General features: G+C 44.4%; 1 protein-coding gene across 7 annotated transcripts in view; it reads right to left on the bottom strand.

Annotated features, from left to right (window-relative positions):
• The window catches only part of LOC113026245 (A-kinase anchor protein 13-like), a 62,064-nt gene that overhangs the window by 7,542 nt on the left and 40,329 nt on the right, over positions 1–14,193 (bottom strand). For 5 of the 7 annotated variants that reach the window (XM_026174788.1, XM_026174784.1, XM_026174783.1 and 2 more), the window contains 23 exons: positions 13,416–13,528; positions 12,145–12,331; positions 11,615–11,807; positions 10,945–11,025; positions 10,169–10,228; positions 9,252–9,438; positions 9,066–9,159; positions 8,051–8,093; positions 7,674–7,785; positions 5,615–5,747; positions 4,133–4,200; positions 3,915–3,969; positions 2,906–3,071; positions 2,526–2,632; positions 2,228–2,371; positions 2,036–2,145; positions 1,813–1,956; positions 1,353–1,478; positions 1,144–1,261; positions 872–992; positions 342–472; positions 177–253; positions 37–103 (listed from right to left, as the gene is read on the bottom strand). In XM_026174788.1, the coding sequence (XP_026030573.1) occupies positions 37–103; positions 177–253; positions 342–472; positions 872–992; positions 1,144–1,261; positions 1,353–1,478; positions 1,813–1,956; positions 2,036–2,145; positions 2,228–2,371; positions 2,526–2,632; positions 2,906–3,071; positions 3,915–3,969; positions 4,133–4,200; positions 5,615–5,747; positions 7,674–7,785; positions 8,051–8,093; positions 9,066–9,159; positions 9,252–9,438; positions 10,169–10,228; positions 10,945–11,025; positions 11,615–11,807; positions 12,145–12,331; positions 13,416–13,528 (2,637 nt within the window). The remainder of the gene's footprint in view (positions 1–36; positions 104–176; positions 254–341; positions 473–871; positions 993–1,143; positions 1,262–1,352; positions 1,479–1,812; positions 1,957–2,035; positions 2,146–2,227; positions 2,372–2,525; positions 2,633–2,905; positions 3,072–3,914; positions 3,970–4,132; positions 4,201–5,614; positions 5,748–7,673; positions 7,786–8,050; positions 8,094–9,065; positions 9,160–9,251; positions 9,439–10,168; positions 10,229–10,944; positions 11,026–11,614; positions 11,808–12,144; positions 12,332–13,415; positions 13,529–14,193) is intronic. The other 2 variants (XM_026174787.1, XM_026174789.1) reach the window with 2 other exon arrangements.

Genomic DNA, 14,193 nt, shown 5'->3' with positions numbered 1-14,193 from the left:
ATCCGCAAAAGATGTGAGAGAAGGAAGGAGACTGACCTCGCTCCTCATTTGCCACTTCTCTTACAATGAGTTTGTGTAAGGAGATGACCGTGGAGCGCTGGTCCTGGGAACAAAGGCTCCAAATCAAACCGAATCCTTGGGTACAATCTTATGTATGTGCCGAGTGCCAAACTTACCAATGAGGCAAATACATATTTCTGGTCTTTTTCCTGAAGAAAGACCAGCACATCTGTCAGGAGCATGGCGTGGACTTCTGCAACACACAGAAACAAATATTACAGCGAGCTCCAGTCGGAATAAATTCACGTCAGGTTTGGTCCAAAGATGCAAATGTGATGAACCTTTGAGTCTTCCTGCAGAGTTTTTCAGCTGCAGCGCTCCATCGTGCAGCAGCTTCCTCCCTCTGATCAGGTCCTCTTTAGCGAACATCTGACCACTCTTCATCCTCATGATGGACTTACTGTCAGTGCGACTGCAGTGAGACATTAAAGGTTTACACTCAGGCACATTTAAGAGCACTGCTGTTTCTGCAAGCTAAGCTTACAGAAAAAATCTAAAACTACATGCAGAGAGTAAAACACAGGCTGAACATCAGCACTGCTCTGAGCAGTCAGCACGACTAGAAAAGTGGTATATATGTGGAAGGTACAGCCCAGGTATCAGCCAGCCTTTAAGCTTATTCATCATTCAGCGTTCATCAGTTGACATTGTGTAACGTATACTTCAGGCGTTGGTTTGGGAGCGTTTGTGGAGCGCTCTGAGCTAAGAGTGGGCAGGGAGGCGACTGTCTGGAGGAATGAACTGCTCTGATGACCCACGTGATCAGCTGATCCAGGAGTAGGCAAACTCCATCACTGACACTACTGAGTACCTGTACACCTCCTTCAGGCGCTGTTTCTTCTCCTGCTGGTTGACTTTATTATCCACAGCCGTAATCAGCTCCTTCACAAGGCGCAGCGCGTCAGAAACCAAGCCGTGCTCCTTATCTGACTCTGTTCAGAGATTCATAAAGAGTTTAGGATGAATTATGTTCTGAGGAAAGATGTTGGACACAGTGTCACCGCACAGTTTTTAGGTGACGTTTGAAGAACAATGAAAGATGCGCTTGACTCGGTGGATGCTGCCACGGGTCTTCATTCTTACCTTTGGTGTGCTGAAGGATCCTCTGGATCAGAACAGGATATTTGGTGATCCTCTGAGTCACCAACAAAATACACTCTGGGATGCTGAGCCGCCGCACAACACTGCTGCTCATTGTTCTCTGCACACAAAGATACTGAGGTCATGCATAGATCCCAGACAGTGCAGGTGAGGTCCTCTGATGTGCTGCGTGTACAGAGAGCAGCTCTGACCTTGACGAAAGCCTGGAAGCGTTTATCTTTGGCGTGCAGTTCTTTGTACAGACTGACGGCTTCGTTGTGGCGACTGCAAAACTTGCCATAAACTTTTGTCATGCGGACAGAGCTGCAGCCTGAAAACTGAATTTAAGAAGTCACAAAAAAGAAAGTAAACACATTTAAGGTGGAAGCAAATTCAGCGCTTTCCATAACATGCTGTGAATATTGTAGTTCTTCCATTAACTCAAAAGAACTGCAACTTAATGGAAAGACTGCCATGATCTTTACTGCAACCACTGACACTACCAAACGACACCCCTGATTTCCAAACAGATATCTTAGAGTTGAACTTAACTAAAAGACAACAGCACACACTCCACACACGAGGAGTGTAAGGGCCACCAGAAATGGATTTATTTCAACTTTATTTACCACTGACACGCACGCATACACCCTCCTCGTGTCCTCGTCTCACCTGTTTAACTAAGATGTCTCCAATGCTGCAGATGAGGAAGTTGTTGCTTTTCTGTCTCTCGGTTGATGCATTTCTTTTTCTCTCCAGGAGCAATGAGAGGAATTCTGTGTGGAACTCCAAGAGATCGTCCAAAACAGGGAAAATCTAGGGAAATGTTGGACAGACAGGTCGTTATACTGTGTGTACCCAAGCGTGTCGACGGGTGAAATTGCTCTTTGATCACCTTGTTCAGAGTTTGAAGATCAAGCTGCAGCTCCTTCTGAAGGCCTTTGTGATACACTTCCGACATAATCTTCAGAGTCCTCACATGGTGAACCTCCGTCTGGTACAGCTCTGTGCAGAGAAAACACTCTTATCTCCATGTTTGGCCCCGACAGCAGTCTGTCACTCCCCACTGAGTCACAGCACAGTTTACCATAAATGACATCTTGTCTCTTCACTTCATCTTTCTTCAGGGACTTCAAGAACTTCTTATCCACCATGCCGCTCCAAGAATCAGCTGCCAGATCTTTAATGTCATTTTCAAACTCCATCAGCTGGGTCTCAGTGATCTCAGTACCTACACACACACACACACACACACACACACACACACACACACACACACACACACACACACACACACACAGCAGCTCAAACCATCATTCTTTGAATCTAAACTGTGTGTGTGTGTGTGTGTGTGTGTGTGTGTGTGTGTGTGTGTTGTGTTCTACCTTCATCAGTGAGAGACTCAGTTGAAGCGTTGACTTTGCTCCCCTGATGGAGAGAGTCGGTGGACTGGGACAGCACTTTGAGGCGCTTGAGTGCAGCATCGTCTAACCTGAAGGAACAAAACTATGAAGATGAGCAGGATTTTAATGGCTTTGCTTTCTACATACATCACATAGTCGCAAGAACAATATGACGCCTTTGGAGCTGCCACTAGTTCTAGTGACAAGAACAGAAAAACCCGTCTTCACGTCTGTGAAGAGCACATCGAGCGACGGCATGTGTGCTCAGTGCTGAGACAGTCACTTGTGCTGGTGTGTACACGTGACGTTTAGAGCTAACTGGGAATTTTCAGAAACAAAGTTAATTAGTCGTAACGTCTTACGATGGTATGTTGCTAATGGAGATGCTCTTAGCCAGGTTGCTGTGAGGGCTGAAGGTTCTGCGGTTTCTTCTCGGAGACAGCATAGGAAGGTGGTCGTTGGGCATTGTTACTGTTGACCAACGTGACGATGAGGACCTTGACGACAGCGATGATGTAGAAGATGTAGCTAGATAAAAATATATCAAAACAGAAAATGAATTTGATTATTTGCTCATTAAAAAGCAGCAATCTAGTTCTTTTGTAGTTCTCTTCTTCATACTATGAGCCAGAAGGTGTCTATCAGTGGAACTGCTGGGACATCAGAAGCTCTGTCTACCAATCAAAAGCAGCTCCCTCTCTCTGCGTGTGCTCCGTCTGCTCAGGTCTGAGTTGCAAGCATGCTTTAGAGCTTTAGTTCGATGAGAACTAAAGCTCCTTCAGAAATGCTGCATTGCTACCTCCCAGTGTCCTTATTTGACTTGCTCTTTTACAAACTGAGTAAAAAGTCAAACATGCTGCACTCAATCATAAGCTTGTTCTGTGTTTGTGCCATCACTGTACGCTGGCTTTGGAGTGACAGCTGGACCTTTTTTCTATCCTGACAGAGGAACAGCACTGAGTGAAGACAGGAATTTGTCTTCAAGTACATGTGTACATTAACGTTGTGTTGCACTTTGCAGTGCGGACAGCGTGCGTTTGTGCGGCACCGACAGAACGTGGAAACCTCTCTTCTTTTGCTAATGGGCTTCTGCTGATCATGGGAGTGGTGGAATAGATTCAAACTCAGCAGCTTTCTTAGTAACACAGCTGTGCAGTTATTTTAAAGCACCTGTATCTAAATGAATGACTTGAGACCCACAGCTTTATTTTAATGGTCACTAGGACATATACAGAAAAAATCACCAGTCAAATCTGAGGGAAACTGGGAATTTTTAGACGGATTGATATAAAGGATTCTTTGAAAGTGTCTTTAGCTTTAGTTGATTCGCTCCCCTGTGTCTCCTCTGTAAAGTTCTCCATGTGTTCTTACTTTTACTCCTCGTGTTAACAGACGACCCAGGAACGCCTTCTGGCACCGCCGCTTGCTGATAGAGACAAACATGACAGATTAAACTTAAAGAAGACTTGTAAAATACATTTATGATGGATTTATACCTCACCTCTAAATTAGAACATGTGGTTTAGCTGTTCATCTACAGTTATTCCTGATGGTAACACATTCATCATGAGTCTGTGTACCATACCTACCTTTATTCTGTTCTTTGCACAGACAGACGGGCTCTCCGTGGATCTGTCACTGACGAGGACCCCACAGTCTGCAGGCAGCACAGAAACAGCTATGTTAGTGTATTCACCCCCAACCACACACACACACAGGGTGCCACATTCATCTCACATACTTTAATGTCTTACTGACCTCACAGCACTTTAGAGGGCAGGTCACATACATTTATGCAATGCTTTATTCTTACAGCTGCCATAATGTCAGGAGCTACAGTGGCTCATCTCTGCAGCAGCGTTTCTGACACACATGCTATATTTCACTTCATAGCTGGATGTACTGTGGTGGGTTCACTAAGGAGGAGCCTCATCATCAGCATCACTCTCTTAGGAAGTCTGAGTGCAGCTGGAGCCTCTAAGCACCGTGCTTCTCTTCATTGGTCCTCGGAAATTCTCCTTAACACTCTTCCTTGACCTCATGACCTTCTCCATCAAGGTCACCGTGAAGTGGAACAGGAAGTTTTGGACTATTCAGCTATAGCCTTGATATTTCCGTCTCTTTAACACTACAACATCCTTTGACACTCTTCTCTTCTGCGTGCAAAGGCAAAGAAACCAGAAGGCAGTGACTGCTGCCATGGCTTCAGTCCAGCTCACAGGAAGAAGAAATACCAGCGCTGGTCAGTGCTACCCCTCAGCCTCCAGGCAGATACACCTATGCTATCAATGTCAAACTCATACCTCGCCTCGTTTTGAAGTCATCACATTCACACACTTGTGCATCCATGCCGTCCACACACTTACAACAGTACTCCATCAGCCTTTTATGGCTGATGATTGAAAAACTAAACCCATAAAGAAACAAGCATAAAATCATCCGCCAGAAAAACTGGCAGGTTCTGTCCCCAGGTTTGGCTGCCTCCTCCGGACTGTCCCACTCAGCTTTAACCTTTTCTTTTGCTCAGTTTTCCAGCTTCTTTGTACCTGCAACACCTTCCATCATCTTACCCTGAGTATTTTCCTTCAGTTTGAGGCTTCAAGTCTGCAACTCCACAAATACTGTCCAGTCAGCTCTGTCTGTAAAGGCTGGGGTACAAAAGAGGTCTGCTGGTTCTGTTCCTGTTATTAAAGGCCAAACAAGTACAGAGTGGATCCTACCACAGCAAGCCCAGCAGCTGTGTGGACTGTGGGTGAAAAACCATACAGGCAGAGGAGGACCAAGCACAAGCCACACAGAACCCTGTTGCTGTCTGATGACTGCCCAGACTATTAACCACTACTAATCACGACTAACCACTTCTATGTAAACAACTACAGCATTATTACACAGAGCAGTATGATGGTGTTATCAAAGGTGTGAAAACGCATGGAGATAACGAAGTACGGAGAAGAGGAAGTGGTGATCCCAGACTGGAGGTGAAATAAAAAGCAGGAAGGAAAGAGCAGAAATGCAGCAGGAGAGTAAGAGAGCTGGCACGTGTCAGAAAGACAGCGCTACGAGGGCCTTACTGTTGCAGGAGAACGTTTCCTTATTGCACAGGAGTCTGCCGCTGTGCTGACACAGCGTGGAGCCGGGGGGGCACAGGGGGGCCTTTTCTCGTGCTTTGCTCTCTTGCTTACCCTCCCCCCTCCTCTCCTTGTCCTGAAAACAGCAAAGACACCAACACACTTCAAAACCTGACATTTCTCATTCCTTTGAATTGAGATAGTGCACTGTTCATTTCTGCATGCCCACACACACACACACACACACACACACACACACACACACACACACACACACACACAGTTCCTCTTTTGCTGTCTGTCTGGTTGTTTTGCAGAGTTCTGTCCGTCTTGATGAAGCCACTATTTTACCATAACGTATGTGATGGCATTAGATAAAAATAAATCTTTTTCTGAGATGTATGATGTCACACTTCATTCCTGTTTTTGGCTTCAGATTTCCTTTAACAGTTTCAGCAGGGTTTTGTATTGTTACGTCTCAGTTTTAGTGCAGTTATTCATTTATTTGAATATTTGGTTTCACTTCAACTTTATTTAAATTCAGTTCCCTCTTTGGTTTTTTGGGTAGGGGGTCTGCTGCGTACGAGAAATGCACAATGAGTCACATTAAACTCGTCTGAACTCAGACTAATTACCTCTAACAAATGCCAACAAATGCCACTGTGTCCACACTGATATTTGGCATATAACCTGTATCATCCTGTGATAAAAGGCAAACACAGCACATCAAAAACATTTTACTATTCGATTTTTTCATGGAATAATAAAAATATCTCAGTTTAAACACTTGATATGGTTTCTGTCTTCTATTGTGAATAAAACATGACTTTAAGAGATTTGTAAGATTTGTAAGTCATTGCACTGCATCTTTATTTCCATTTTACACAACATCCCACGCACGGCTTTGATGTGCAGACCTGTAACTGCACAGCTCTGCAGTGAACCACAAACTATCGTCACACTGACTTCACCACAGTAGCCCACAAGTAGCTGCAGTGGGGTCAGCCTGACTGTGCTTGTATGACCCAGCCAGGCTTACAAGCCACAGATCATCTGATTATCAGATCATATAGTCATCATATAGTCCGGGTGTCCAAAGCACTATATTAGTATCTGGTGTATTTTTGCTAACCATGAGAAAAATTCCAGTCCACTCACAAACAAAACTTTAAATATTGCAGGTATATTTGGGTCAGTTTGTATGCATCCCTAGTCACAGAGTACACAACTTACACACACATGGCTGTGTGCAGTCCAGCATGCAGAGTGACAGTGAAGACTCTGTACAGGTGGAATCATGGCGGAAAAGTTCACTTAAAGAAGAAAGAGAGCCACAATGGAGCTCTTTGTGACTTAAAAAAAAGAAACTATCAAAAAGCCTGCATGAAGAACAGACAGTTGGTTTCACTTCATTACAAACTAGTTGTCTTTCATGACATCTGTGTTCTCTGCAGCAACCCACAGAATTTTGACACTTCCCCCTTTGACAGATACAACATGCAGACAGTCTGCAGTGCTATGCTGAACTGCCCGCAAACAAACAGTCTGACAGCTCCAACTGCGAGCAGTTACAATGGACTGCTGCTTTTATAACTACTTTATATATCACCCATTCACAATTCCAACGATTAATCACATTTGGACCAGAGAACAACATGGGGTCAGTATCCTGCCCAAGGACACTTCATCCTGCAGACTGGAGGAGCCAGGGCTCGAACCACCAACCGCGCGATTAGCAGAAAACCTGCTTAACATCCTGAGCTACAGCCACCAAAGTTTGGCATGCTGTGTTTTAAATGCTTCATTACCCAAAAACACAGTGAACACAGTCAAATGTTCACCTGTGCTGAATACTTCATGCACCTGACAAAGTATGGAAAAATTCAGCATTTCAATACATTTGCAAAAATAAAGAATATAACTGAAATACCCTGGTTTTTATCAGCCAGGGCACACACATGGACACATCAGCGTTACGCTCTACAGTCATCTCCAAACATACGTCAGAGTGTTAGAAAAGAAGAAGTGGCTGCATCACATCCTGTGTGTAAACATTTCTCACCTTGACTTTCTTGCTCATCTTGTTGCGGAGGTAGCTGAATCTCCGACCAATTTTAGGCCCTCCTTTTCCCTCAGTTTCGCTCTGCAGGGGACCTGGCTCATCCTCTGAAATACTGAACAACACAAAGGGAACTTTCAAAGGCACAACGCTCATTTCTATTTATATCAGCAAACGTTTTCCTGTTCTCTCAAATAACTGAAACCCATTAACATTACAATCATGGGCCTGAAGAAACAGAATAACAAACTCAAATGAAAAACCCAACAGGATCAGCGTGCCATGCACTCAGTTACATGCAGCCTGTGCTGCATCTCTTCAGTATGATGTGCTTTAAAAGTGAAGCAGAGAAAAAAAGATTTATTAGCTTCTCTTCCTACCTGGATGCCAGTGACCCAGAGTGACTGCAGAATGAGTTCACACCTGCATGAGGCAAAGACGACAATCATCATTTGATCAGGACAACACAGCTGTAGTCTGAACTGCACAGCAATGTCTTCAACGCCACAGTTACCAAGCAAAGCCTGCTTTTAGTAATTGGTTGACATGACAACAAAAGTGATGACTGATGAACTCCATTGCACTTCTAACCCTAATAAAATGACTAAACACAAAGTTAACCAAAGACATTGGCAGATGTGCTGAGTCAGTACTAGTGCCGTGCTCTGTATCACTGGCAGGAGTACCGTAAGAAAAATAAACGTGCACAGCTACATACTGTTTTTCAGATGTCAGCAGTTCCTTGATAGCCTGCCTTACCTTTTCTGTGGGCGGCTTCGTGTTTACAGACTGCATCCTATGTGCTCTGTGTAAGTGTCTCACCTGCAGCAGCCTTCAGCACGGCTGCTCAAACAATCAATCATTCCCTTCATACTTTGTCATGGGTAATATTACGACAATAACACTGTTTTAGTAAAAGAACCACCTGAAAGTAATGTTAATGCACTAGCTGGTCAGAGGTTTAGGTCACATTGAACACGGCACACTGAAAGGGAGACACTCGTCACACTTACACAGACTAGTTTATTAGTTTAGGCTTCTGAAGACAAACACGTGGGGTCCAGCAATGGGTCGACACATTTGAACTGCTTTGATGGTCAGTGTTACAGGACACCAGACTGACAGAGGGAACACTACAGGGACAATCTTCATACTTACTCCCTCCCTCCTCCTCCTCATCACTGGAGGAAGAGCCAATGGAAAAGAAGCGTCTAGTTTTTGGGAGGAGCGGAGAGATACTGACAGAGAAGCTGATTCGTCGCTTTGATGGAGGAAACCCACTCGCTAAAAGGTATTCATGGGTGCAGCAGGATGAAAGAATCTTAGCGGAGAACGTCGAGAATCTTTACTTCTCAGAACAAACGAGAGGCAGAGACAGAGGACTGAGAGACTCACCCTGTACGTCCCGCTGAGTGACGGTGACCATGGAGATGGATTTGGTGAGAGTTGGATGATGAAAGATGGCAGGACAGCTGACAATCAATGATGTCTAACAACACACAAGAAATGAAAATGACAAGTATATAAATCCGTCCTCTCATCGAATAACAAAGCAAAAAAAAAAAAAGTAAGAGGACACACCTGGCTATCAATGCTGCTGCTGTCTCCTTCCTGCTCCTCCTCGGTTAGGGAGGCCAGAGACCCCCTGTCCAGGCTCTCCACCTGTGAACTCCTGCCTGCAGCCACCACCTCCTGATCACTGATGCTGGCACACTGTGTCTGGTCCTGCACCACTTCTGTGCCCACTTCTAGACTTTCTAGACTGTGGCTGGATGAAAGGAGAAATGAAGTAGGACCATGTTTCCTGACTCAGGTGGCACACTGTTTTCTGCTGGTGATGTGCACGGCTCCTCCACTTATCACTCAATACTGTAGTATAAAACCAGTGCTCTGCTCTGTGTCTGTCTCCTCATAGTAAGTGTGCTATGCTGAGTAGTTATTATTTTACAACTTTTATACTTTTATAGCCTTTCAGGACTTTCTGCCAACTTTCTTTTAATTTAGTTCCGGTTCGTATTCATGTCCAGGTTCTATCCATCCATCCATGCATGCACAATCCTGATTTATACACCAGTGTCGTTGGTGACCAGCTGTCATAGGGCGAGAGGTGGGGTAAACCATGGATGGGTTTGACTGTTTTTACATCCTGGACGAACCCCCAAATTGTTATATTTCACCAAAAGACTTGGGCAGAGAGTGGAATAAGAATAAAGTGTCTGGGTGGAAAAGCTGTGCACCGGCTCCACAAGAGAAAGGAGGCTGGCACCTGGAGCAGAGAGAGAGAGAAGCAGGGTGCAGCCACAAAGCACACAGCAGCCTGCTAGGCTGAACCACACGTCTAACCAGACCTCATTTCATAATGCGCATTGGTATGTTGTTGTGTCATCTTTCTCTGTGCTCGTCTTACATCATAGTCAGAGGTTTTAAGTCGCTCTTCTATCGAAGAGCTGTTGAAACGAAACAATATCTGTGTATTACTGTTGACTTCTGCCATTTACCTTCTGCTGTCTATTTGCTCCTGATCAGGAAAAACCAGGTTGGATGGACACCAGCTCATACTGGAGAAATGGACAGATGGGGGACGAATTGTGAGAAACATGCAAAGAAAAACAAAGAAAAGAAAGAGAAGATGTTTGATGGCAGGGGTGTATTAAAACAAGAATTAATGATAATGGTGTTGTGGTGAGAAAGATGTGTCTAAGCTGTTAATTTAAGTTTGTCTGAAAACTGGCACATTGCTTTAATTCATAACACTTGGACTCACATCACAGCAACACAGCCTGAACTGCACAACTCAATGCAGAAAATACTGTACAGAGGTAATAATCATACATCTCAGCACTACAGCCAGAGTTTAAGGGAATCTTTCCATCTCCACCTCAGTCTCAGCACACTTTGCTGACCTGCTGCTCTCACTGCGCTGATGACTTTTCCACTGGATGCCATGCTTGGGCCAGGGAGTGTCTGCCGTGTGAGCAGGCTGAGGCTGCACTCTAGTAAGAAGGCAGGAATGCAAGCCTGATTCGGCTGCTGTGAGGAATAGCGGTGTTGCACTCACACTCTAACAACTCAGTTTAAGGTTCTTGACATTGCCTCACATTTGAATACGTGCTGTCCTTTTCATCAGTAAATCAGTCATTTCTCAGCTGTTTCTGAATGTGTGAAACACGACTCACAGAAATATCAGCCTAGACGCACAAAAAGAAAAAGTATGTGGCCCTGCAAGGAAACAGAGGCAGGCGTGAATAAAGCAGGTCATGGAAGACGGGGTTACCTTCTTCTGTGGAGAGGGGTCTTGGCTTGTTTCACCTCTCCTGAAACGGTCTTCAGTGAGCTGAAGGAAGGGGCAGGCGGACTGTTGATGACAACAGGAGGAAGATACACTTGTGAACAAAGATGTGGAAGCTGGCTTTAATTTCTCCTGCTGCTCGACATGGAGCAGATGCTCGGCTGCTGTGTTTGCACTTACTGTTTGCAAACGCAGTTCATGTAACTAACTCTGAATGCAATTGTGTTTTGAAAAATATCAGCCAATCTGGCATTTGACGTCAGCAGGATTTTTCAATAAAGTTGGGAGCGGAGCATCTGTTCTCGTGTTGACACCAAGTGTGTGAACAAGGAGACCCATCAATAAAGTTTTAAAAGCCAAATGAGACAGATTCTGACCCGATACAAGGCTTAAGCTGCACAACAAAGCACAATTTCAAGGCTACCCGAGCATTAGACAGCACAACTGACTGATGCCAAAGCCACAGATGTTGTTCTAGTCCAACCAAGAAGGCCTCCACAATGCTAACATGCAGCTTTGATACAAAGCTGCATCTTAGCATTCACATCTATGGAAAGACCTCCTTAGACAGCACAACTATACAGAGGGTCATATTTTTTACTTAGAAGATGGTCCTTTAGTGGCTCGGTGTCAGAACAGCCCGAGGTTCCAGTACCTGCTCTGTGAGAGCTCCATGTGTGTGGCTGTGTTGGTCCTGCCCGGCTCCCAGCTATGGCGACGCAACGGAGACAAGGAGCGACTGGATGTGCGCAAGACGGCTGATGACACTGGAGTTTCTGGAAGCTGGTCTTTTTTCTCTTCTTCATCGCCTCCTCCCTCTACCTCTCCTCCTCTTTCTCCTCCTCCTCCTCAGATGTATGTCAGAAAAAAATATTACAACCACTCACCGGTTAAGAATGAACACGTAACAGGACACATGCAACACACCCAGCACATCGTTCAAACAGTTACTACAAATACTAATGACTAATGTTCTAACTCTGAAGTAAATGTTCGCTGGATTTCACCAGAAGCTCATTGTGTCTGTGACCTCAGTGAAATCTGTCCTGATCTACTGTGCATAGCAACAGACAGATTTACTATCAGCTCACAGGCAGACAGACAGGAAGTAGAACATGCCAAAGAGCTTGTAATTATTAACTTCTTCAAGGAAATAACAGTTTCAGGTATCACTGTGTGCTTTACCTCTGTCCTCCGTTTCTGACATCCAGGACAGTGTGGAGCTCTGAGGGGACACAGCGCCAGATGTGTCCACTGACAAAGCTGCTTTGCTGGGACTGACAGCTTCTTGCATCAGTGCATTACTAGTGGAGGAGTGGGCGCCACAGGCCTGGCTGTCCATGTGCCCAACACCAGTCTGAGGAGCCTCAGGCTGGAGAGAAGGGGAGAAATGTGAGGTGGATTTTACAAAGATGTAAACAAACACAAAGCTAGGGCACTGAGACACACACACACACTGTAGTAGATTTTTAATATAGGATAATAGGATATTTTAGAAGCTGGGCATTGGAGTGATTTGAAAGGGCCCTGTAAGAAAACGTTCTCAGGGAAAGAGCTGAATGTGGTCTGTGGAGGATTATGAGAAAAGCTGGTGGAAAAGGCCTCTTCCAGAAAAAATGAGTCACTGCTCACACTCTGACCAGCTCCAAATATTTCTCTGTGACAGCAGAGAAGTTCTGCTGCACCAAAACTGCTGATATTTTGTATGTGTGCGTGCGTGTGTGGTTATGGGAGTAAGGAGAGCATTGATTATGAACACGCGGCAACATTATTTCATACAAATGTCAAACACGTTGTGTGGTCTGATAAGTTTGGATTTCCTTCAGGTGGCGGGGTCAGACTTTGATGTAAACTCCTGCCCAGTGTCAGTGGCTCAGGCTGAGGCTGGTGGTGTATGGGTGTGGGATCTATAAGTCGAGCTATCGCAGCTGATCGTGTCCATCCCAGTATGACCTCAGTGTACCGTCTTCTGATGGCTGCTTCCAGCAGGATAAACACTGCACTTCAAAGCTCAATTGTCTGCACTCAAAAGCTCCCAAAAAACCCAAGAGCCTCTCAAAGCAAAGAAGCGACGTATTCGTCAATGGCCAAGTCAGTACCCTGATTTCAACTTAACATGCTTTTAAGTTACAGAAGATAGAAGTGAAAGATAAAGACCCACAAACAGCAGCTGCTCTACAGTCCTGGCAGAGGATGTTAAAGGAGGAAACACAGCATTTGGTGATGTTCTTGGGTGCTAAACTTCAAGCAGTCACTACAAATTCATTCATTCTTTTAATTAAAATCATGTTTGATTAATTAGGTTTGAGCCTCTGAAACTTTGGACTATGCATAGAAATGTCTGTAATTCCTCAACAGTTAATGTGGTATTTCACAAAGTCTATGTGTGTGTGTGTGTGTGTGTGTGTGTGTGTGTGTGTGTGTGTGTGTGTGTGTGTGTGTGTGTGTGTGTGTACCTTGTGAATTAGACCATCATCCAGCTCAGGAGTGACGTTCAGGCCATCTTCCACCGCCGACTCTCCCTGCACCAAACACAGTGACACACATGTTCCTCGGTCTGTGTGAATATCTGTGAAGAAGAAGGAGGAGGACGGTCAATCACTTCCTGCTGAGTGAGCGAAAGACAACATGAGTTGTCACATTAGAGACTGTGGCATGCTATAGCGCTGGTAGAAAGGAAGTTTATCTCATATCACACCAACCACAGAGAAACAGCCTGCCTGTTTCTCTGTGGTTGGTGTGTGAAAGCACACTTTATCTGATAAAGTTTAAAGGTTAAATAAATAAGCGAACATTAAGTGCTCAAGCTATAAATTTACTGCAATAATAAATGAAAGTTTATGTTCTGAATTGTACCATGTGGCTCAGTGAGTGTTTACATTCATACAAATATTCTATTTAAATAATCTAATTAATGTATTAATAACAATCTTTGGTTTTTGCTACTGATAACTCTACTCAAATTATCATTAAATAATAAAATAATCCATTTTAATGCAAAGTTTTCGTTACAGAACCTCATCAGAGATGCAGTGAAATCAGTGTTTCGACTCAAAACGCATTTAAAACCACCTTCAAGCCTACAAAATGCTAATCACGTGTTATTACATGGTTTTGCATTTTGCAGCCCTGATTCAAGTGTTTGCAGGCGATCATCACTCTTCCTTATGTTTGATTGATTCAAATGTTACTATGGAATTAAACAGAAATAGCTTGAGCCGTGCTTATTACAGT

Source organism: Astatotilapia calliptera, chromosome 7 (genome assembly GCF_900246225.1).
Source record: "Astatotilapia calliptera chromosome 7, fAstCal1.2, whole genome shotgun sequence".
Taxonomy (NCBI): domain Eukaryota; kingdom Metazoa; phylum Chordata; class Actinopteri; order Cichliformes; family Cichlidae; genus Astatotilapia; species Astatotilapia calliptera.
The sequence above is the reverse complement of the archived record's forward strand: the minus strand, read 5'-3'. Positions and strand labels throughout refer to the sequence as shown.